General features: G+C 44.4%; 1 protein-coding gene across 4 annotated transcripts in view; it reads right to left on the reverse strand.

Moving 5' to 3' along the window:
- Window positions 1–13344: 13344 nt before the first annotated feature.
- DPF3 (double PHD fingers 3) overlaps window positions 13345–24733 on the reverse strand; it is a 506881-nt gene continuing 495492 nt past the window's right edge. For 2 of the 4 annotated variants that reach the window (XM_078659480.1, XM_078659479.1), the window contains exon 12: window positions 13345–14172. In XM_078659480.1, coding sequence (XP_078515606.1) covers window positions 14099–14172 — 74 coding nt within the window. In that variant the 3' untranslated portion in view covers window positions 13345–14098. The remainder of the gene's footprint in view (window positions 14173–24733) is intronic. The other 2 variants (XM_078659478.1, XM_078659477.1) reach the window with 1 other exon arrangement.

The following is a 24733-nucleotide window of genomic DNA, read 5'->3' on the forward strand; positions in this document are numbered from 1 at the left end:
CCCAAGTTAGTTCTCCCCTGGGTCCCCTTTTTTGGGAGGTTGTCAAATTCTCTCAAGTTCCACCCATAGTCCCGGAGGATCCTGCGCTATTCTGGACGAAGTCTCAGATGGTACAACAGTGTCCACCTCGCACTCGACCCTTGAGTTCCCTCTTGACTCTGCAGGTTGACCTCAAGGCGGTTCACTGCCCACTGATTCAGGAGGTGTGTTAGAAGTGGTATTGTCCTGTTCCTTACTGCTCTAGTTTGACTCTCGTCACCAGCCGACTGGACTACGGCAACGCCCTCTACGCCGGAACCACCGCCAAGCTCCAGAAGAGACTCCAGCGGATCCAGAACGCCTCAGCCAGACTCATCCTCGACATCCCACGAAACAGCCACATCTCCGGACATCTGAGAGACCTGCACTGGCTCCCCGTCAACAAAAGAATAACCTTCCGTCTCCTCACCCACGCACACAAAGCCCTACACGATCAAGGCCCGAGCTACCTCAACAACCGAATCAACTTCTACGCTCCCAAGCGCCACCTCCGATCAACCAGCCACGCCCTCGCCGCCGTCCCCCGCATCCGAAGAGTGACAACAGGAGGAAGGTCCTTCTCCTACCTGGCCGCCAAGACCTGGAACTCCCTCCCGACCGACCTGCGCCTGACCCAAGACCACCTCTCCTTCAGGAAGAAGCTCAAGACCTGGCTGTTCGAGCAGTAACGGCAACCCCCCCCTAGCGCCTTGAGACCCTACGGGTGAGTAGTGCGCTCTATAAATGTCTTTGATTGATTGATTGATTGATTGATGACATTTCATCCACATGATTCCTCTCCTCGATGGGGTTGGGGTAGGGCTTCTGTGTCGGGACTTGATGCGCCATTCACCCTTTTGAACCGGGATACGTTTTCCTGGTCACAGTTTCTCCTTGGCGAACACAGTGATCATAGTATCTTGGATCCAGGTGATTTGCCAAGGGTCCCTCTCGAATGGGGTTCTGAACTTGTTGCTTGGGTGGTGATTCGTGATGAACACCACATCTCCTTCATGGCGGGTTGGTGCCCATGCTACCTGGTCTTGTCTGGGCATTTCATTGGTCTGTTTGCCAATTCTCAGCATCTTGTTGAGGATCGCCATCAACTGCTCGACCTCCCTATTTGCCTGGGGCCATTGCAGCGTGATCTTCCCTTGTTTCACTCACAGGTTTCTGCGGTAGTTAGCTAACTCATAGCCTTGAAACAGGAGGCTTTTCTCTCTTTTGACCACCTCGAGTAGCCCAAATAATGCAAACGTCATTTTCAGCACTGTCTTATATCGCTCTGAACGCCGTGGACGGTGGCCATTCCACTGTTGGGTATTTGGAGCGGTCGTCCATGATGGCAACAGTGAATCTCTCATTCAGGAAGCTAGCAAAGTCTATACTTAAGTGGGTCTATGGATAGCAGGGATTGTCTTTGGCTTTATAAGAGAGGGTGGTTCTCCTCCTCTGGTGATCCGACAGGGGACATACCTTCAGACAGCATCATCCACAAGCACATCAATCCCTGGGAAACAAACTTTCCTCTGCAGCTGAGCTCTGGTCTTGGCCCTAATGAGTCTGTTACTGTCCTGACTGTTTGTGACTTTAGAGTAGGGGTGGAGATACATAAAAACTCTGCATCATTCCCCAGAGTTCCACCACAGGCAGGAACAGGCATGTTGCACTCCTTTCTCTGTGATTCAGTGCCGTAAAGCATTTCACGCTGCAAAATCTGAAAGAACATCACCACATGATGCACCAGAGGGCGCAGCTACTCGAGTTTATTTTGCTGCTGCTCGAGTAGATTTTCCACTTGCGGCCACCCATGTTAAAAAAAATCTCGCTGGATGTCCTCCTAGCGACCGGAAAGGGTACTAGGGGATGTCAAATCTCACTCGTCAACTTACCGTTCTGGGGCCTCGTGCAAGAATAAATTGGTAAATTTGGCTGGAACTCTGCTTTATAAGAGTATGCAGTCGCCAAAGTCTACAGGTGGAAAATAATATTTCACCCACGCCTACTCAGTCAGGATTGCACAATATCACCTTGAGAAAGAAAGCAGAACGAAGGCATTATACCTTCTTGCAGGTATGACGCAGGAGGCCAGTGACAGAGTCTGTCATCTGATCAGGTAAGTTGTTGTCACAATAGTGGGCATCAGTGGCACTGGCCACTACACTATATAGATAAGCATGTCTCCTAATCTAATTTTACTTTCTACTTGTTGTGTAGCTTGTTATTTTGACGTGCTGTGTTTTGCTCACTGGCTTACTTGGTTTGTTAACTTAAGATTTCGGACTGCAAGTCAGTGTGCTGAGTGTGTCTATTTGACAGTGCTTTTGAGTTGCCTCCATTTATTTGCAGTTATGCAGCTGCTGACTTCTTATTAAGCTGGGTTTTCTAGTTGGGTGCATGCAGAGTTATTCCCTTGGAGTATTACAGTACTTTTAAGGTTAGCTAAGGTTTTTGGTAGATGAAGGGTGCACACTATTATCTTCATTGTTCTTCAGCTTTTTAAATAGCTCTTTTCTTAGCTTTCTGCAGTCTCTGCATCGCTTTACAAACACCAATTCAAACAAGCATTGGAAATGCAATAGTTCTCATTTGTTTAAGTTAGAGCTATTGGTGTTGTAAAATGCAATGTCTTTTATCAATGTATTATGGAGTGTATGTATGCGGTGTGTAGTGGAATTGTGTGGGTTAGATTGGAATTGTTAGTTGTGGAATTGTGTGGTGTTGAGTGGATTTGTGTAGTGGGATTGTGGCATGGTGTACACTGGAATGAGGTTGATAGTAATTAGATGGTATTGAGTGTCCTGGAATTATGTGAGGTGGGATAGTGTGTAATGGAGTATAATTATGTGGAATGGTATTTTGTGTTGTGGTGTGTAGTGGAGTTTATGTGGTGTGCTCTTGAATATTGTGGCATGATGTGGAATTCTGTGGTGTGTCGCTGAACTTAATGGTACTCATTTATCAACATCAGAAAATATAAGTGAACCCTCAGGGATTCCAACCTGTGAGCAGAGTCAAACAGAGATCCCTGCAGTGTATGCATTAGCCCACTTAGCCTGGCACTGCTGATCATTTCACTATGTGGCACGTTGATTTCTTTTTGATATTAGCACTAGGATTTTTTAAAACACAATAGTGTGTGTGTGTGAGCTGCACTCAGCAGTGTGGACATCAACCCGTGAACTGAGTCCCAGTTTCTGATTTACTTGTAGACCTGTGCAGAGTTTGAAATAATTATTTTTTGAGAGTTCTTTATTGTTTCTCCCAACAACATTGTGTTACTGTCCTGTTGCACCAGACAGCCAACTGGTGTGCTGCCCTCAGGCCCACTGCGATTCCTTGTTTGTTTACTATTTGCTTACACTGCTAAGATGTGGCAGGGTATTATTGTTTCTTTACGCCCTAACAAGTTTATTTTTATATGTAAAAAGTGGGTGTGTGCATAAACTCAGTTATGCAATGCTTTTCTTAATTAATTATTTGCCTGTTCTTCTAAAGCCCGTCATTCTATCACTTTATAAAGTGTTTGTCATACTGTAGGTTATGATACGTCTTGAAAACACTCCTACTTCCAGTTCTAATCTGCAACAAATTACTAGATTCCCCTAAACTGGTGCGATATCTCCATCTTGTTAACCCTTTCGATGCTGATGACGGAACTGCTCCGTCACCAGCCGCGGTTGGGCTGTGCTCATGACGGAGCGGTTCCGTCATGGCCCGCCGCGCGGCCGCCCCCGCCCCCTTAGCGCTGCGGCGGAATAGCAGCCGCAGCGATGTGGTTAAAGGAACAGACTATAAAGCATATATTTACATGTTCTATTTAAAAAATAAAACACATTTCATTCTTTGTGGTGCATCTCAAAGAACGTCAGAATGGTTCCCATCGCTCCATTAGCGTCAGAGCATACGTCATTCACAGTAACAAATGCAAATAGTCTGGGTAGGACATCCTTGGTTGAGTAATAACTTCACTTCTCAAATAAATTTTAAATGTCTCTTTCACAGCTTGTTGCCAGTATTCCTAGGGAACGCAGGATTTTTTCCAATATCCTTTGTTGTCTATAAATAAAATTAAATGAAATACCAGTATTTGTAAAGCGCACAGCTACCTCCAAAGTGGTGTCCCGGCGCTGGGGGCCCTCGGAAGATTAAGCAAGCTATTGCCCAGAGTCACATGGTGCTGTGCTGACCTGCTGCCGGGGATCGAACCGTGAGACCCAGATTCCAGCGTCAGTCGCCGTGGCCGCTGCGCCACACCTCTTCCACAAGTTAGAAAGGAGGATTTTCTTTACATAGCAGTCTCGAGAGGTGTCGGCTAACATTTGTTGGGGCTTGTTGCATTTTAACATTTTAAATGTGCATAGAATTTCTTTTGCCATGTGTTATTGCCATGTGTTATGGCTCACCCATTGGAAACACATTATTTGCTTGTGAGGTGACTGCCCTGCTTGGCAAGCAAAATCATATACAATTTAATTACGAAGCAGCTACACAAAAAGCAGGATAAAGTACTAGGACATTTAAAGGGCAACAACTCCCACAAGAAAAGCATGTTGTGAGTAAAAATATGAATTAAAAACTCCTTTTATTATTGGTGAAGGGCAACTCTGCAGTTCTGCATTTTATAACATTCCGAGTGCAAGGCTGGAAAAGAAGAATGAAGACGACAGGGGCAGAAGCTAAGGGCCTCTTTAGAATAATTTGTGTGAGATTTCAGATGGCACAGTGAGAAATGGGGCAAACAAATGGCATGGTGGAGCTGTAGGGAAGGTGCCCTTGGACGTAGAGGCTTGGACCACCAAGATCTAAGGGGTAGGGTGTTGGGAGAGGAAAGTGGGGTCGCCGGGAATGGGCGGTGGCGTCGGTCAACCATCCTATCCACAAAAGCCCCTGTGTTGGGCCTGGACCAGGTGACCAAAAGGATGTCCGTAAGGGCATCACTGAACGGCAGCAGGGGCTCCGAAGAGCTTGCTGCCGGCTGAAGCACCTCTATCAGGAGGTTAGTCCTGACTGCCACCGTAGGAAGCTCGAGGTGGAGAGCCTCTGCCACCCTACGCAACACCACTGCATATGACGCTCCCTCCTCCATAGCCACAGTAGGAGGCGTCAACATGCCTAGGTCTGGAGAGTTATCCAGACCACTGGCATCCCACAGTTCCTCTCTCCAGTCCGACTCATACTCTAGCTGGGCAGTTTAAGGGTCCTCAGACCCCTCCCAGTCTTCCTCACCCTCCGCTGGCTGCCAAACTGGATGAAAATGGCCAGGGTGGAATGCAGGCACAAAAGTACCCATCGGCATCGGATCCGGCTCCGTATCCACATCTAGGTGGCAGCCGGGGTCAACGTCGCCTGGAGGTCCAGCTGGCACTGGCTGCGGACGTGGTGCCGGTGGTATCTGTGCCGGTGGAGGTGTCATGAGGTCGACTGGCGTTGATCCAGATCCAGGCCTGGACCCATGGGGGCCCTGTGGAGCCGATGCCGGAGGCACAGGCGTCAAAGGCCTAGTGCCCCCATCCAAGTCTGTGGGGCCCGAAGGCGCACCGGCAGAGTCGGGCTGTCCAATGATGGCATACATCGCTTTGTAAAATTGACAAAGCTGGCCAAGGGTCGCTCCTGGTCCCGGGAAGGCCGGAGTCGACCCTGAAGGCCTCACATGTGGAGTTGCTGGAGTGGCACCACCCGCACCCTTTGTTGCGTCAGCCAACGGACGAGGGGAAATCGAAGAGCGACGATGCTTCTTCAACTTCTTTTTGTGCTTCAACTTACCTGATCCCAAGTGTGAAGACTTAGACGATGAGTGATAATGGCTCCGCAATCGTTGTCATGACCTCCCACGCGGCTGGGACCTCGAACGATGCAGCGCCGACTGCTGGGCCTCAAGGAGCTTTCGGGCCATGGTCCGGCAGTCGGAGCACGACTTGGTGTCATGGTCGCGCTCCAGGCATTAGAGGCACACACGTTGCGGATCCGTTACCGACATCAGTCAGTTACGGTAACCGCAGGCCTTGAAGCCGGGCATGCCTCGTTCACCAGGAGTCGATGTAAGACTCAAAAAGAAGTCGACAAAAAGTTGCGAGGGCAATGCCTAAGTAACCTCTGCGGCATCATCCTGGCGACCACAATGCAAACAACGAACGCTGAGTCGACCGACACCACCTACTGATGAGCAGGGGTACTGCTGTACTGCTGACCGAAAAACTTTGCGGATCCAGTATGACGACTAGGGGATATTCTAAGGTAAGGAATCTATAACTAACGGTTTCTTTCAGATTGTTGATATATTTTGAAATATATGTACAGTTTATTTTAAGGCATTTATTACAATTTACCGTGCTACAAATGTGTTTTAATAATACATCCTTTTCCTCAGTTTCACACCTCCTTTTGCGCACACAGCAATATTGTCACACATTTGTTTCGCATTACAAAACCCTCTCGCTTTGCAGTTAGAGCAAACATCAATGTCAATCAGAAGCGAAAAGAAGCAATTCGTTAGAAGACACTGCCTGACATTTCACCTCTGTCTTTCAACTCCCAGCAAATCATCTTCATGTGACAAGACAAAGGCAAAATGTAAAGGCCTCCTTACTGAATATTCACTTGACCTCCACCATGGTTATTTTTGCCTAACATGTATTTGCCAACACTGAAATACTAAGGAGCCTTCTCAGTCATTTTACTCGTATGTGATTTTCAATTAATTAACTTATGTGAGGTACTCAGCATTGTTATCTCAAAGTCTGTTATGAATTTCAGTGGTTATATTGAATAAGCAGCTACTATGTCATCATATGAAGTCTCTTTATTGATTTATTAACCTTCTTGCTTTCTCAAATATGCTTGAAAATGCACCATTTCTCCACTGTTTTTTCAAAATTTTGATGGTACGCCACAGGGCACTTATTACGAACATTTACACTGACCACTTTCAAATGTCACCAGTGGCCACTGGCAATGCATCACTGTGCCATGGTGCCCTGTATTGTAAATACAGCACAACAATGGCATTGTTAGGAAATTTGCAGCAGGTGCAAGAAATCGGACACATAGATGCCTCAGTTCATGTAAATATGACCCTTAATTTGGAACTCTAGTATTTTTTATTAAGTTTTCGGAGAGACTACTCACCATACTTTTACAAAAGTCAGAGTACGGTGGCACCAATACGATACCTAGCACAATCTTTTGTGGGAAATCGAGGATGAGGAATGGTGCCATGACGTAAACGAAAAAGATGGAAGAGACACCTTATGTATCTGAATTTAAATGAGGAATGAAAGAGATTGATGACAAAAAAATCCCAGATTGGAACATTCCGAACTGGATTTGGAGGCAGGACCCAATGGACCTAGTTATGTAAAAAGAAGATGAGAGTAGACAATTAGCTGTCTGATGGTGAACCTCAGTTTGCCCTATTCATTTGAAGTACAGCTGTCACGAACAGATGAAACCTGACATTGTGTGCATCTAGAATAGATGCAAGTGGTGCCAGATAAACAATTAAGAGAAAAAGAAAGAGTGTAGCTCTGGGAGACTCTGTGGGTGATGTGCAAAGTGTCAGAGAGGAATGTACCTAGTTCTTGTGTAAGAAGTTTGTTTCTATCAGTCACCGAGACTGCCTCACTCCTACATGAGATTTCAGCCAACCTAGAAGAGGTTTATGGTCTATTGTGCTGAATGTAGCTGAAAGGTTAACTAACATCAGTGTGCACACTTGAGCTTTGTCCAATGAGATGAGTAACTCTTCTCTGATGTTTAGGATAGCTATTTCCTTTCCACGGCAAGGGGCGACATTTGGACTGTAAGCCACTCAGCAAGATGCACAGACAATTGAGAAGTAACCACTGATTATATTTAACAATACAGCTGAGACCATAAATGGGTTTGCTTTGCAGATATCTGAGACTGAAGGACAGATTAAAAAAGACCAGGTTTTTGGTAGTGTCAAGACTCTGGAATCAAGATAAATGTTGGGAATGGAGAAGGGAGTCTATTGAAGGAAGGATTTGCAGGGAAGGAGGGGGGTAATTTACTATTAATTCTGATTGTGATGATTTTATTATCCTATTAGTGAAGAAGGTCTAGAAGATAATTAGAGGGATTTTTGGAATAGAGAGATGGCTGTGAGACTTGACGTGGAAATTGCTAGGACTATAAACAGTTCTTTGTAAGAATTTAGCACTTTTTGACTTGGGTTTTTAGACTTTCCTTTAGGCAGCCTTGCAGTTATGTGTGTGTATCCTTCCTGCACAGCAGGGATGCTGAATTTGGTCCACTGTCTTTTGAGAGCGCTACCTCGACAGTATTATTAAATCATTCTTTCAAGGATAAAAAAAATTTCAAATTAAAAAAACTTAACACTGTTATATCCCGCCGCATCGCGCTCTTCCTGCTTCTGGGCACAGGCTCCCAGACTGCACTGCGGCCAGTCCTGACGTTGCATGAAAGCAGTGTCGGGATTGGCCTGAGTGCTGGCAACTTGTGCACCCAGGCAGACTGTGAGCCTGTGCCTGCTCCCTCCAGCAACGCAGCTGTGGCTGGAGAGAGCTTCACTGCGCACGAGGGTTTGGCCCGCCTAAGACAGCCGGCCAAACTGTCATGCACAATGAACATAGCGCACTACAACTCCCCCACAAGCATTGTCATCCCCTGGACCCGCCCCGAAGACTCGTCAAAGTCCTGGAGGCAGGTCCAGGGGATTAAAATAAAATGGGTTTAAAACCAGTTTTATTATCGTTTTATTTGAGGGTGGTGGCGGGGGGGGCGCTCCTCCACACTAATGGAGGGGCCGCCACTAGATGAACCCAAAGAAATTACAATCATTGTTTTCTCTCTGCCTCCTGCCATCTTACCTGTATTATATTCTATCATCTAACAGCTCCTGCTACTATATTTGGTCATTCAGTAGCTGAGCTTGCATTTCATATAGACTGCATTTTTGCAAGGGGCTAACATCTTGTATATTCTGTTAGGGTGTGTAAGGTAAACTAGGAGTTGTTGTTCTTTTCTTACTTTTTGTTACGATAGCCCTGGCTGTTTCTACCTTCATTGTTTCCTTTTTATTTATGTTTTTTATTAGCACTAAGACGCCTCTGATGTATGTTCACTTAATAAAGAAAAGAATCCATAGATTTTGTTGATGCCAAGCTTCCGCTTCTAGGCCAGTTTATTATTTGGGTGACTGAACACTCCGCGCCACTAAATCCTCAGATTTCTCTATCACTTCAGGGCTTCACTTGATCTTTCCCGCTTTTGACTTCAAAACCAAAACTTATCCTCTTCCTCTTGTTTTGTCTGATAATCTGGCTATTCTGCGCTCTGCCTTTCTCTTCTCCGCCTTTCTCCCTGATGGATACAATGAGACCTTCACCTCAATAAGATAGAACTACAATTGAATATTTATACCTTTGTCAGGTTTTCCTTAATGTTTCTTATCTTCACATTTTAGTATCACAGGTCATGTGAATCAAATAGTACACAATGTGTATCCACTCCTCATGTTTCAGATATGGACATTTCAAGTATGGGGTCTGGATCAGCACATTTTATTGGAAGAAACATTCTATTTGGTGTGGTAATAAAAATATAATAACGTGGGCTCTGCTCTGCTTCTGAATCTGGTGAGCCATGAAGAGGCAAATGAGAACATTGTGAAAAACTTGTAGGCTGCAATAAGTGTCATCTTTATTAGCTGCCATCCAATGTCAGATACTGAAAATCCAACATTCTCCTGCACTGTTCTTTGTACAATGACTATTAAATAATTTACACTCTATACATTGTACTTTTTGTAAAATAAAAAAAAAAGGTTTCTTGTATTTACTTCTCTGTATTTAAGAAGATGTAACTAGATATTGAAAAGTAAGAAGCTATTGTCTAATTTGAGTTTGCTCTTCGGTGACTAAAGTTCTGTAGGTTACCATGTTATGACAGGACACAGCAGACCATGGCTAGGCCTGAGAATCTCCAAGGTAGCATAAGAGTGGGAGCCGAGTCAAGTATTTGGATGAGATCTTGATCTGTTGACCAAGATGCATCTAGAAATACTAGGGAATGGGGTTGGATAGCCTTATGCAAGGATGGGCACTTCCACAGAGAGGAAAGACAAGCACATCCAGATGGGAAGTGTTATCTGGAAAGGTGGGCTAAGAAGAAGTTGATCCAGATGTGGTAGGAAACCCATGGAAAGGATGACCATAATAAGGCAAATGGAGAAATGGTAAGTACCGGGAAATACTGAAGAATTAGGGCCTAATTAATATTTCGACGGATGGGTTACACCTTTACAACGGTAATGCAGATCCCATCTGCCGAAATTGAATCCCATACAATATAATGGAATTTATAATCGGTGGACAGAATATCTGTCACCGTAATGATGGAGTAACACTTCTGCCGAAACATAAATCCGGCCTTTAATGTCACTCCCAGACACATGGGGAAAAAGGGAATATTTGGGCTGAAAGGGAGGCTAAAGGAGGATATGCGGTGCAAAAGAGACCAAAATACAAGACTTGAAACAAGCATTTGCAATGCAATAGGTCTTGCATTTGTGAAAGCTAGAGCTCTTGGTGTTGAAAATGACAATGTTTTTTACTTTTGTTTTCTGTATGCAGTTCAGTGATATTTGCAAAGCGCTATTGCCATTCGTATGACCTCTAGGCGCTGGAGAAATGGGAAATAGGTTAGGAGGACGGGGAGACAAGAGTAATATGCTGGGTGGAAAAAAAAGTAACAAAATCCTGGAAATAGGAAATACTTACATGGAATGTAAGATGAAGTACAGCATGTGAAATAAGCAGGAACAACACAGTTACCTTAACGCTTTTACACTTATTATTAAATCACTGACTGTTTTTGCCTGAAAAGTTAAGCTCATGACTACAGGGCTGGAAGGGACCTATTTTAATGTCCATTGCTTATATCCTCATAAAACATAAGCAGTATGGTTTACCAAGACTACATCCCTGAACACAAAGTACACATTTTATAAACTAAAATAGGGAAAAACGATGATAAGGATCTCATTACACGTTTTCCAGTTTACGCATCAACCAGGTATTGGAGTACATCCAGGAATGGTGTACTTTCCCACCCGAGGAAAACAATGCTGTTTAAAGAAAGAGGAGGAAACGAAAAAAGCGCTTCCCTGGCAAATTCTGTAAAGTGGCGCTAATGTGTGTGGTTGTGAATAAAACCAATCTGGCCAATTTGCAACTACTTTTCCTTGCTTTATTTTTTGTATTTGTAACCTTTTTTTTCTCTCCGCCCGAGGCTGCACTTTAGAATAGAAAAATGTCTGAAAAAGATAACACTTGCAGCCAAAGTGTTGTTTGGATCCATTTCACAAGAGAAACAAATAAATAAAGGAGGGGAAAGAGAGGGTAATAGTCATTTGTTGAAGTCATGGTTTTAAGCAAGTAAGGTGCAGCGAGTCAGAAAGGGAGAAGAAGAGGAAGAAGAAGAAAGAGGGGGGAAGCAGTGAAAGCCAGAGGCAAGCTTTGCAGTTTGCTCCTCGACTACTCCTCTCACACTCACAGCCTGGGTTCTTTGGGTAGCTTCCTTGTGGCATGACATGCCTTGGAGTTAATGCGGCTGTATTTGACATAAAACATTTCAAACTGTAACCATCTTTCTATAGAGAACTATCTCCGCTCTCTGAGTAGAAGGGCTGGAAAGTCATTGTATGGCAAAATCCCCAAACCACCTTTGTCTTGGACACTTTAGTTGGCTTGTCAAAAAAGTTGCAGTGAAAATCCCAAATTGTTTTACATATTCAGCATTTCAAGCTTGAATATCTTTTGAATTTTTTTTTTTTTTGAGTTCTATATAGCACGAACTAGACCAGAGACATCGGGTATCAGAGCGCTTTCCATGAGCACCAATTTTGTTACAGATGGACACATTCATTTTTATTGGGCACAGGGAGATTAAGTGATTTGCCCAGAAACACAGGATTTGGAGCGTCGTTGCCGAGACTCAAACCTGGTTCCCCAGCTTCGAGGTTGATCACACTAGCCGTAAGGCTACATCCTCTGCCCCAATTTTGAAAAGTAGATAAAGAAAAAAGGCGTAAGGTCATTACAAAATAAAAGCCTAATGCAAAATTTGCTTTGGAGCATTTTAATGAACTTGTAAACGAAAACTGAAACATTTGGGCTGCACTGGTTAAAACAGTAAGTAAGTGTAGGCCACACAAAGTTAACCAGCATCTGCACTTCTCTGTGAACATTGGTGTAGGCAAGGGACAGGCAAACCTCAACGTAAGCAGCCGATTCTAGGCAGCCTTTCCTATTTGTAATGTTTACAAAAACTAAACTAGACTCAAGTAAAGTGTCTGCAAATCCCGTAGTCTTGTAAGACAGCGTGCGACACTACAGTTACCATTTTCAATTGAGAGCTTTGAACACAAAATAAATGAGGGCCCATAGGTTTGTCTTGTGAACTGCCGGGCTCTCGAGAAGTAGGAAAACATGTTTTCTTTTCAAGCTAGCGATGTGGTGTAGCTTACAGAGCCGCCGACCTTGTGCCTGGGGAACTGGGTCCGAGTCTCAGCGTCGTCTCCATAAAAAAACATGCCAAGCCTAATAAATAAAATGAAACTCCTAACAAATAAATTGAAACAGTGGTGAATCTGAAACAAACTGTGTCGGAACAATTCAAAGAAAGCAAGCCGGCAACAAAGTAAACAGAACACCGGAGGGGAAAGTGCATGAACAGGCGCCCTCGAAACGCATCTGATGAGCAGGAAATAAAAAAATGCAAATGCCAAGACTGTTAGACGGGAAGCGAAAAGTCAACCAAAACAAGAAGCGGCCACTATTGCTAAAGCTGGCATCTTGCGAATGCTGTGTACACTAAGTACATTTTTCTCCTGAACTCCTAATGAAAGCTATAGAGTAGGGAGACATGCAAGAGGCGCTGTCCTTATGGGAGGTAACAACAGGAAAGAGAGGGAGATACTAAGGAGGGACAACTAAGCCTATTGAAGAATCAAAAGCCATCATTTGCAAAGGACAGGAAGAGGAGCCAGTGGTAAAAATGGGCGGAACACGGGAGGAGCTTAATGCTCATATACTAAATACAGCATCTCTCGAAGAGACAGCGCAAGTGCAGCCTAGGCGAGACCTAAAAAAGAAGTTGGAAGACTGGTGTGTACAGTTCAGGACAGATTTTTAGGAGCACAAATTGCTGCATGGAGGAGAAGCTATGGTGCAAGAGTATTCTCAGCTAAAATCTACATGTAAACAAGCACATTACATGGAAGGGCTACAAATGAAAGCGGTGTACTTGGTGGGTGAGCAAATGAACACAACCAGGACATGCAAGATGAAATATTCCTTTATTATCATAACATTTAGTCTTTCCTCTACAATTAAAATCACGTCATTGTAGTTTAGACTTGCAAATGAAACCAAAAATCTGTGATACATTTATCAGGCAAACGAAACATACAAAACATGTGCAAAAATGACCTTGTGTCGTTAACAAAAACAAAGCACTCATTACCATTTCTGTCCTCATAACATAAAAAAATGAACATGTAAACGGATCAGTCTTGAGAAGGCTTCCGGGGCAAAGATTATCCAGTTCTATGGCATGCAATGGTCCCATACACTTCCAGAAGTCCATCTTTTGGTCTTTGATTTTCATGCTGCTGCCTTGCCATAGAAAACAAGCATCCAAGGGACTCCTGACAAAGTATCAAAGAATATGATATACTGCTCTCCTTTGCGGTAATCACATATTTGGAACTTTCCATTGTCCTCTAAGAATGAAGGTCTCACAACTGAGAGATAACAATGTGGACTGAGTCCACGATGACACACAACACAAAACTGGCTAGGAATTGTTACTTTTTCTGGACAGTGAACATTGCTGAAGTACAGATCAATGGAAGGTCGGAGATATGACTTTGGATATTAAAATAAAAATCTTCTAGCAAAATGCCCTGATTCCAGGCATAGAGAAATCTTGATAACTGCACCGCTTCTTCTTCATATCCCTGGTTTTTCAAACAGTGAAGGAAGCATTTGTTCAAAGTCCGTAGCATAAGACGGTATCAAAACCCGCGGAAGACTTAAGGTGTCTCAGCGAATGTGGTGGCTTTCTCGTTTGGCTCGTCGTCAAGGCACAAATGACAACTCCAACTTCCTGCAAAAGGATGAGACATTTGCATTACTTTCACCTATTTGCAATGTCTAAAACAGCACACAAAGGATTTCCCATCCGGGCCTCACACATTCAACAGTTCACTCTTTCTTTGTAATCAGTCCATTCTCTCACCATAACAACAATTAAAAACGTATAATTTTGTGGAAAGCCTCAACAAAAAAAATCTGAGCCTGTATTTTTACCTACAATAAAGACACTCACGTCCATTAATTACTGTATAGAAATGTGCGTTTGGACATAAATCACATGGTGCTGCTTTAAAGGTTTTGATGAAGTCAAATTTGTTAAACAGGTGCTAACACTTTCATATTGCTTTGGGTACTTACACTTACTTGTAGACACCCAACAATGGCTTAACCTACAGCAGGAAATCCCACTTGTGGAGATAATCTTGGACACCAAAAATGCCTCTTTTTCCTCACTCAGATTGTCTAGTTTTGACCTCAATGGCAGAACAATAATTGAGGTTAAGGATCTGTATTGGACCTAGAGAGGTTCACCAGGTCTCTCCATCTTGTGGTGTCCCATCTCAAATCTATTCTGACTACTCCTTAGACACCCCAATTGCGCAGTCTGCTCCTAGATCACAACAGCCCATGTTTGACACAGTGAAAATCCCATAAACTGCTCTATTCTGCATCCACTTATGTTAGAGAGCCATGGTTTGCTCAATGGGATGAAGCAGACTACCTTTGCACTACAACAACCTATGAGCTAATCACCATCCACAAAGTCTCTCCCTAACCAACCTCTAACTCGGCTAGTTTAAATCTTTAATCACCTAAATTAAATAAATTAAAAAAGCAACTACCTAGTGCATAAATGGTAATTCCCACGGCCTAACAAGACAATCTACCAATAAATCTCTATGGACCTCCATGCTTCAGTGGTTGGCACCTCTAATCCTGCTCAACTGGACTATGCCAAATACAATGTACGCAATCCCCTACACAGTGTCACAAACGCAGATCCCAGATAAACCAATAGGAAGTTGGCACTGACGGCAGATCACAGGTGCCAGCAACCAGCTGAAGGTGCTTTTGGTCAGCTACAAATGTGGAGGAGACACAGTCTTGATGTTGATGTGCATTTGTGAAGCACAGCAGTTATCCAAAAGAGGGTGTTTTCACACCAAGCCGATAAAAAATAGGAACTTCTTCAAAGAGCCATGTTTTAAGCCTATACGGAATTTTAAATAAATTAGCTTCTGAGCAAAGATGAATTGGGAAGAGAGTTCCACAACTTCGGAGCCAAATAAGAAACGTCTCTACCACCCACATGAAAATGGATAATGCAAGGAATAATTAGCAGATGAGCATCCGCTGACCTCAGGGCTCATTGAGAAATATAACGCGAGCTCTGTGAGCGATACATAGGGGATTGTTTAACAGGCAGTCAAGGAAGGGTTGTTTCAGACTCAGATACTGAACAGGTTTGGGGATGTCAAAAAGGAGTTAAACTGAGAGGTTCTGGATGAGTTGAAGGTGTTTCTGGGATTGCCAGCGTAGGCCAATGTAAAGGGAGTTGCAGTAATCTAAGCATGATAAAATTAATGTCTGTACCCCTGCATGGTTGGAATCCATTGGAGGAGAAGGAATAATTTTACAAATCACTTGCAAGTAATCAAAACAGGAGGGTCTGATAGGGTTAATTTGTTTCTCAAGGGAGAAAGCTGTATTTATGTTTACGTCTATTTCTTTTGCAATCATCTTTGATGCTGGGGCTGCTACAAGTTCTGATGGTCACCAATTCTGAGACCAGGTGAGGCAGAGCAAGAAAATAATAGCTCTGTTTAGTCATCATTTCATTTATAAAAATTCCTGCTCATTGAATGGGCTACTGCTGATAAAAATTAATTAAAATGGCAAAGCATTGCCAAAATGTCCACATAAGAGACAACAATTTGAGTGTTGTCTCCAGAATACATTATTAAGAAACCAAGGCCGGATCAGGTTAGCGAAGGGAGATAAGAAAATCTAAAAAAATGTGGGGCTGAGTGATCAGCCCTGTGGAACACTACATGGTAGAGATCTTTGTTGGGAACAGAAAGGTGGTAAAATCACTTTTTGCACCCAGTGGCTCACTAAGGGCACTAAGGGCAAGAGTTTGTCCAGCAGCAACTGCGGAAGGCAGTGAGAGCAATCGTGGAATTCCAATATGGCCGACAGCCTATGCCGCGTCTGAACCAATGGAATTGAAGCTCAATGGAAAAAAGCGTTCCTCACCCTACTCACCGTCTCCACCACCAGGAAATCCGCCCATGGCCTTACACTCTCAATCACACCATCCCAACTCTTCCCAGGCAGAACTACCATCACTATCTACAATAACGGGATTGTCCTAATTCAATCGACAGACAGGAACCTGGAACTACTTGACAACCTGTTCCCCACTTTCAAAGAGCACCTATCCAATCGGACTTACACACATATCTCCCCCAATGCTACCACCCCTGACATCACAGCACCCAGCCTTGACCCTCCTAACCCAGTTCAGCCCCAGAACGACACTCACCTCACCATCACACCCAGCACCATAGCCAATTCCCCTCCGGCTGCAGCTACCCCTCCCCACCCCTCAATCACTGACATAGATCTCGCCCCCTCATTCACCACCCGCTCCCCCATCCCCCCTACCAACACTCGTACCTCCGCTCATCCTCCCATACTCCCCCATACGTTGCACACCCGTCCCGCCCTTCACACCAATCTCCTCAGAACACCCCTCCTCCCCCAACTGCACCCCACACAACATGACTTTCTGTCCGCCTATCTCCCCCCACACTTAGCACTCCCGTCACGCCTAGCCTGCGCCCCTCCTTCAACCTCTCACCCCCCACTCTCACTCCCCACTATCCCACCTCCACCCCCGCAACAGCCAGCCACCACACCGCCCCCATTTACCCTTCCCCTCCTAGCACTGATGCCCTTTCCAAAAACGCCAACACCAACCCTAACACAAACCCTCTCTCTAACACTTCCAACCCCTTCACCAGCTCCACCTCTCCACCCCGATTCCCCTCCCTCTCCAGCAACCTACACGCCTGTTCACCGTCAGCTCCCCTCCCCAACTCCGCGCCCAACACCACGCTGGACATGATTATGTCCACCCTCCTCCAAGTGAAAGAAGAACTACACTCCATCAAAGAGTTGCTCATCACACACTCCAGACGCCCCCTTCCCACCACCACCTTTACACCTAATAACACTTCCCGCTCACCTCCTACTCGCCTTACCACACAACACCCCCCACACTGGACCTCTATCCCCTCTCGCAATTCCACCAATCGCAATACCAATCGCAATCGCACTACCACCAATCGTAATACTCCCATTACACCGAACAATACACCTAACAACACCTCCTCCCCACCTCCTACTCGCCTTATCACACAACACTCCCCACACTGGACTTCTATCCCCTCTCGCAATACCACCAATCGCCCCAGACGCACTACCAATACGTTCTCAGACCATGACATACACACTCTGCTCCACTCCTACGTCCCGGCTCCCCATAATCGCCTAGCCACCAACCATCTGCCCATCCCAACGATTATCTCTAACCCCCTCAGACAACAAAAGGATAACAACAGAGGCGCCGTTCCCAACAACCTCACAAATGTACCCCTTACTATAGAACCTTCCTCCACCCTCTGCACCCCTAGACTCAAATGCATACTACTCAATTGCAGATCGGCCCAAAGACACTCCGCGGAGGTCGCCGATCTCATCACTTCTCTGGAACCGGATCTAACCATTCTGACTGAAACATGGTTATCTGATTCGTCTACACCTATCATGGATATCCTAGTCCCACCCAACTACTGTATCATTAGACTTGACAGGATCAAAAAGACAGGCGGTGGAATTGCCTGTATCTACAGAAGCAACCTCTCAGTTATTAAAGCGTCCGCCCCCTCTCTTACTTCCTGTGAATGCCTCTGCCTTGATATCATCAGCGAAAGCAAACCGGTATGTTCACTACACATCATATACCACCCACCTGGGGACAAGCTCTCCTTCTTCCAACAACTCATGGACACAATTTCAACCAACTCAGGACGGCAAAACACCCAAATTTTCCTTGGCGACTACAATCTCCATTGGAATGACAGCAGTGACACAGTGGTAAATAGCCTCGAAAGCTTCCTCAACGCCCTTGATCTCACCCAAATTTGCAATAGCCCGACCCATGAGAAAGGTTCTATTCTCGACCTTATCATCTCCAAAGAGGACGCTATTCAACTTGAGTCAATCCAACCTTGCGACTGGTCAGATCATCATATTGTCTCCTTCCTTATCAATGAAAAAATTAAACTTAACCCAATTCAAGCCTCTAAGCCCAAAGTTTGGAAAAGAGACATGAAGAAACTCAACCCAAACTCCTTACCGCCTAACAGCTGCAATCTCCTACTTCCACCTCCCGGCGCCACGGACGTTCATCTCCTGACTGACCACTATCTCAATGCTATGTCCACAATATTCAATGAGGCTGCACCCTTGCAATTGAAAAGAGTTTAGTCCAAGATCTCCAACCCATGGTATGACGGGAGCCTCAATGATGATAGACGGGCCATGCGAATGGCAGAGCGCACCTGGAGGTCTGCCCCCTCTGCACTGCACCTAAAAACGCTGAAGAAACAGAGAAACGCCTACTTCAGGAAAATAAAACGCTCAAAAAGAGATTTCTTCAGCCTCCAGCTCGCCCAAGCAAAAAAACGGCCAAGAAAATTGTTTGAGCTAATCAGAACACAATCCAAAGAACAACCCCAGACACTCAGCACCTTGGGCGTTACACCTTCATGTGAAGACTTCTCTGCTTTCTTTAACCAAAAAACCGACAACATAAGAAGCGATCTCAATGACGCAATCCTTTACTCCAACCCCCAACACACAGCAGCACCTGAACCAAAGAACAATGCTACATGGTCTTCCTTTGGCACCTATTCTGAAGAAGAAATTGGCAGATTGCTCAGCACTCTGAAACCATCCAATCACCTCACTGACCCCCTTCCTGCTAACGCTGTTAAGGACTTTACCCCTTTTCTCCTCCCACTCTGGACTAAGATTATCAATAGCTCTCTTCAACAAGGATCCATCCCCAACGCCCTCAAAGTCGGACAAGTCACACCGCTACTGAAAAAACCAACAGCAGATCCCTCTGATCTAAACAATTACCGCCCTATTACAAATATTCCCACTCTCGCTAAACTGTTGAAAAAATGTGTACAGCTACAACTGACTAAACACATAGATAAGTTTGATCTCCTCAACGCGCATCAATCAGGCTTCCGAGCAGGGCACAGTACCGAAACGGCCATGACTCACATAGTTGACGACACCCTCCAAATCCTAGACCAAAACAATACCTGCCTCCTCATCCTTCTTGATCTTTCCTCAGCATTCGACACAGTTAAACATGAGAACCTACTCGATCTATTAAACACAAGAATGGGCATATCTGGGACTGTTCTCAAGTGGTTCACCTCCTTTCTACACAACCGCTCACAAAGATTCAAAAGCAACAACCTGATGTCCTCTCCGGTACCTGTACCGCTAGGCGTCCCTCAAGGTTCCTCCCTCTCCCCAACACTGTTCAACCTAGTTATGGAACCTCTCACTACTTTGCTACAAACATCCAATGTTCACTTTCACATGTATGCCGACGACACCCAACTTTATCTCAAAATACAATCCCCTAAGGACATCATGCTTCTGAACACCACGATCAGAAACACCCAATCATGGCTTGCCAAGAATCACCTCAAACTCAATGCGCTGAAAACTGAGTTCCTCCTGATCTCACCTCCCGGAAAAATTTCTACGGCTCAAACATGGCTTAAGCACTTAACAGCTCTAAATGTACAACCTACCATAGTAGACTCAGCAAAATCTTTAGGCATAACACTTGACGCCAATCTCAACATGCAGCAGCACATCAGCAAGGCAACCAAAGGAGCGAACTTCCAAATCAATACCTTGAGAAAACTTAAACCCTTCCTTCCTGCCAAAGACTTCCAAACTGCAGTACAATCTTTAGTCATCCCGCACATAGAATACGGTAGCACCGCACTCTCCGGGCTCCCCCTAACTACAACAGCACCCATAAGAGCGTCTCTTAACGCTGCAGCGAGACTCATCACTGGCTCAAAAAAACACTCGCATATTTCCCCTGACTTTAAATCCCTGAACTGGCTACCTTTTGAAGCCAGAATACATCTGAAAATCGCCTGCTTGACGCACAAGGCTGTACACATGAATTCACCCGCCTACCTCACTCAAAAGCTGACAATGTCTGGGGGCTCTAGAACTGCTAGAAGCTCAAACAATCTTTTACTGAAGCCTCGAAGATTTCTGAAGGAAAAAACCTATAAATGCTCCTTTTCAGGAATGGCACCCAGGATCTGGAACTCACTCCCTAGTGAAACCAGGCTCATCTCCTCCAACAAACTTTTTAAGAAAGAAGTAAAAGCGATCCTCATGGCTAAATACACATGATCTATTATTCTGTATTTCTCAGGATTCCGCTCTGTACTACCTGCCTGACCCCTTGGTCTATTTGTATTACTTGTATTATCGACTTACTTGATTGTATACGTTCCTACTTTGTATATTTTATATTGTTTGACGCACCTGTTTGACTTTGCACACTCTACCCACACCACCTTAACCCTACTCTCGTACTACTAATGCACCTGTGCGACTATACACCCTGCACACACCTACCTCAACTATGCCTTCATGCTATCTCCAAAAGCATTTTAAGCACGCTTAAACAAGTATATGCTCCTTATTTTTGTACTGTGATATTATTGGCGCAACTGTTTGACTATGTTCCTTGGACCGACACTACCTCACCTGTGACCTACCCCTTGTATTTTGTTCTACCTATGTAACTATGCACCTTGTACCTTAATTACCTCAATTACTACTCTATCACCCCCTTGTACTTATAATAATAATAATAATAATAATAATAATAATAATAAATTCTTTATTCGGAATTTCGAAGTTAGAAATCCATAAAAGCAGTGTTAATACATATGTTTTTTCGTTTTAAAAAGAAAAAATTGTGAGCATAAAATTTTACAATACAGTAAGATTTAGCATACAGAGATTATTTTCATAGTTCATTTTAAATGCTTTAAATAATTACATTTACAAATTTTTCCTGTGCCTAAATATGCATTTCAGAAAGTTAAGAACATGATAACAGGTAATTTCTGTGTCTAAGAACTGTAAATATAGCATAGCCGGACGACACTGCTTAAAACCCCAAGATTTTAACAAAGACAATAACCACAATTTACGATGTTCTTTATAAAATTTGCAAAACATGACTACATGTAGAGTGGATTGTACTGAGTTTTCGTCACAAGGACAGAGGGGTAAGGGCGAGTCCCAAGAATTCATTACAGGGAAAGCTACTAGCCTGTGAAATAGATTTAATCTGAATCTCGTCAGAAGAAAACGGTCAAAAGTACTCATTTCAAGAGTTAGGTAGGGGTGAATAGTGAAAGTGGTCTGGACCATTATGGCGTGGTGGACAGAGGGTTTGCCTGATTCAGTCAGGAGCCTCAGGTTGTCCAAATGACCCAGGGCCAGATCTTTTAACTCTTTCTTGGAGATTTCACTTATCTTTTCCGGAGTGGAGTAGTAAATCTCCAGTCCTAAATCAGTAAAAAAGTTCTTGATGTAGGCGAGCCATTTTATTTTTAGGGAATGGTCCAATGACATGGCATCTGCCACTATCCTTTTAGTAAATGCATTTTTTTCCGAGGTCCAGATACGCCGCCATAGGAGCAGTGGTTGAATTCTTGCCAGATCCTCAACATATGGGGTGCCTAGTTCAGCGTGGCACGCATATGTTGAGGATCGCTTTGGGGCCATCAGGAGGAACCTAAGAAATGCATTTTCTGCTAGCTGTAGCGCAGAGACATCTGTATGGCCCCAGACGCCAGCCCCATACAGTGCTGTTGAGTGGCATTTGGCTCTGTATATTTTTAATAGTTCAAGGGGTGGCCGTTTGCCCAGTTTTTGCGAAAAGGACACCAAGGCTGCTATGGCTCTCTTAAAACAATGTTTCCTGGCTTCGACTGCCGCCTTCCAAGACAGTTTGTCATCTATCGTGATGCCCAGGTAACAATAATCAGAAGTAAATTTTATTTTTTGGGTTTTTAGCACTAAGTCTTTAGGCTGCTTTCTCCCTGTGCCTGCCATCATTACAAAAGTCTTTGTCACGTTTATATGGAGATCAAGGCTACCCATAAACGAAGAATATCTACAGAGTACCTTCTGAAGTTCGCGAGGAGTCCGCGCCAGCAGGACGGCATCGTCCGCATAGAGTAGAGCGGGAATCGGGCGTTGTTTTGCCTGTGGGAGGTCCTGGCCACCCTTCAAAAGCTCGACCTCCAAGCTGTTAGTATAGAGGGAGAATAAGAAGGGAGCCAGGACACATCCTTGCCTGACTCCACGCTCCACTCCAAATGACGTCGATAGCTCGCCCTTTGTACCAAAACGGACTCTCGCGGAAGGCTTGGAGTACAGTTCCCTCAAAAAGTTTAAAAGTGGCAAGTCCACCCCCATTTGAGACAATACGGACCATAATTTTTCATGGGAGACGCAATCAAATGCGGCAGACAGATCCACATAGACCATGTAGAGTCTGTCCTGTTTTGCGTGTATGTACTTTCCCATGATGATAGAGAGGTTTAGGGCCTGTTCCACTGTCCCGAAGCCCTCCCGGAAACCAAATTGCAAGTCAGACAGGATGCCTCTCTCCTCCACCCATTGCTGTAGTCGCTCCAGGATTACCCTGCCTGCTATCTTGCCCAGCGAATCCAACAAGGATATCGGGCGGTAGCAGGCAGGGTCCTGGCGATTTCCCTTTTTAAAAATCGGGACCATCACAGACCTTGTCCAAGACTCCAGAAGTCCTTTCTTTGCGGCTGCCGTGCATACCCTAGTAAGGATAGGGGCCCAGAGGTCTGTGTTGTGTTTGAAAAGATCGACCGGGACTCCATCCGGCCCAGGAGCTTTTCCATTTTTGCTTGTTTTTATGGCCAGAAGGATCTCCGGGATTTCAAACTCTATTTGGATGGGATACGTAATGTCTGGGGGTATTTCTCGTTCAGCTTCTTGGTTTATAACACGCTTTTGGAAGATTTTGGAAAAGTGTGATACCCATACTGTCTCGTCTATGGCTACTTCAATGTTTGGGGTTTCTTCATCTGCCAAGAATGGGGTTCTCACTACTCTCCAAAATGCTTCACTGTTTCTTTCTTGGGCACTAGAGTGGAGTTCGTCCCATAGGGCCTGCTTTAGTTCCGCTTTTCTCTTCTTCCTTGTTACAAGGTATTCCTTTCTTAGGGTGGCAATTTGATGGAGATCTCCATCGTCTTTATTTAGTGCTATCTTAAGTTTGGAATGAGCCTGGGTACAGTCATGGTTAAACCAGCCTTTATTGCTCAGGGGTCGGGTACTTGGTCTTGCTCTAAGTAAAGATTTAATTTTTTCCATAATTATAGAGAAGTTGCTAAGTACTTCCTCATCTAGTGTCATTAAATCTAGACATTTCATAAACTGGGGGTAAGTAGCTTTTATCAGCTCTTCAGTGAGTTCTCCAGGGTTTATCTTCCCCCATTTTATTGTGAATCCGTTTAATTGACCCAGCTTTATATTGTTCTGAGTCAATGCCTTAGCTATTATTTGGGGTAAAGATTGTTGTTGGATTAAATGCAGATCCAATTTAAGAGCAGAATGGTCACTTAAGGTGTTTGGAATGACTTCAAAGTGATTAACCCTAGTTTGGAGACCAGCGGATATTAAGATATAGTCGACCGTTGTCGAAAACCCCCTTCCCACATAGGTTGGTTCTAGGTGGTTGGTACTACCATCTAGGGTATTAGCCATTTGGAGGTCCAGATCTGATAAGAGGTCATTCATCATAATACCAAATTTAGTGTGTGAAAAGTGAATGAGGGGATTGCCCTCCTCGGTCACCATCCCAGCACAATTTTTCTCCAGATTCTTACAATGATGCAGGTTGAGATCCCCCGCCCATATAAAGAAAACAGAGCCCTTTTCACCTTTTTTCTGCCTTAGGGTAGATAGTTTCTCGTATAGATTTGCTATCACCATCAGGAGCTGTTGTTCCTCAAGGTTGTTATAAAAATTTATGAGGATAACTTGCTCTTTTTTAGGTAGGGAAAGACTAAGCATCTGAAAGTTATCATCCAATTGAATTGTGGTTATTTTTATTTGCTGACTAGTGTTGGGTATATAGATGTTTAAACCTCCCTTCGGCCTGCCCCTTGGGTCCTACCAAAGCTGGGGAAAAATACGTCTTAAAGCCCAAGAGGTGAAGTTCTGTCGGTGACCATGTCTCCTGAAGGCAGACTATTTGGTGTCTACCCACAAGGTTCATGATACTCCCATCTTCAATCTTTGGGCGTAGTCCAGCAATATTCCAGGAAACAATACCCAGATGTGAACGATCGCTCCTAGGGGTGTTATCGCTTTGGATGTTAACACTTTGG

The sequence above is a fragment of the Lissotriton helveticus genome, chromosome 9 (assembly GCF_964261635.1).
Source record: "Lissotriton helveticus chromosome 9, aLisHel1.1, whole genome shotgun sequence".
NCBI lineage: Eukaryota > Metazoa > Chordata > Amphibia > Caudata > Salamandridae > Lissotriton > Lissotriton helveticus.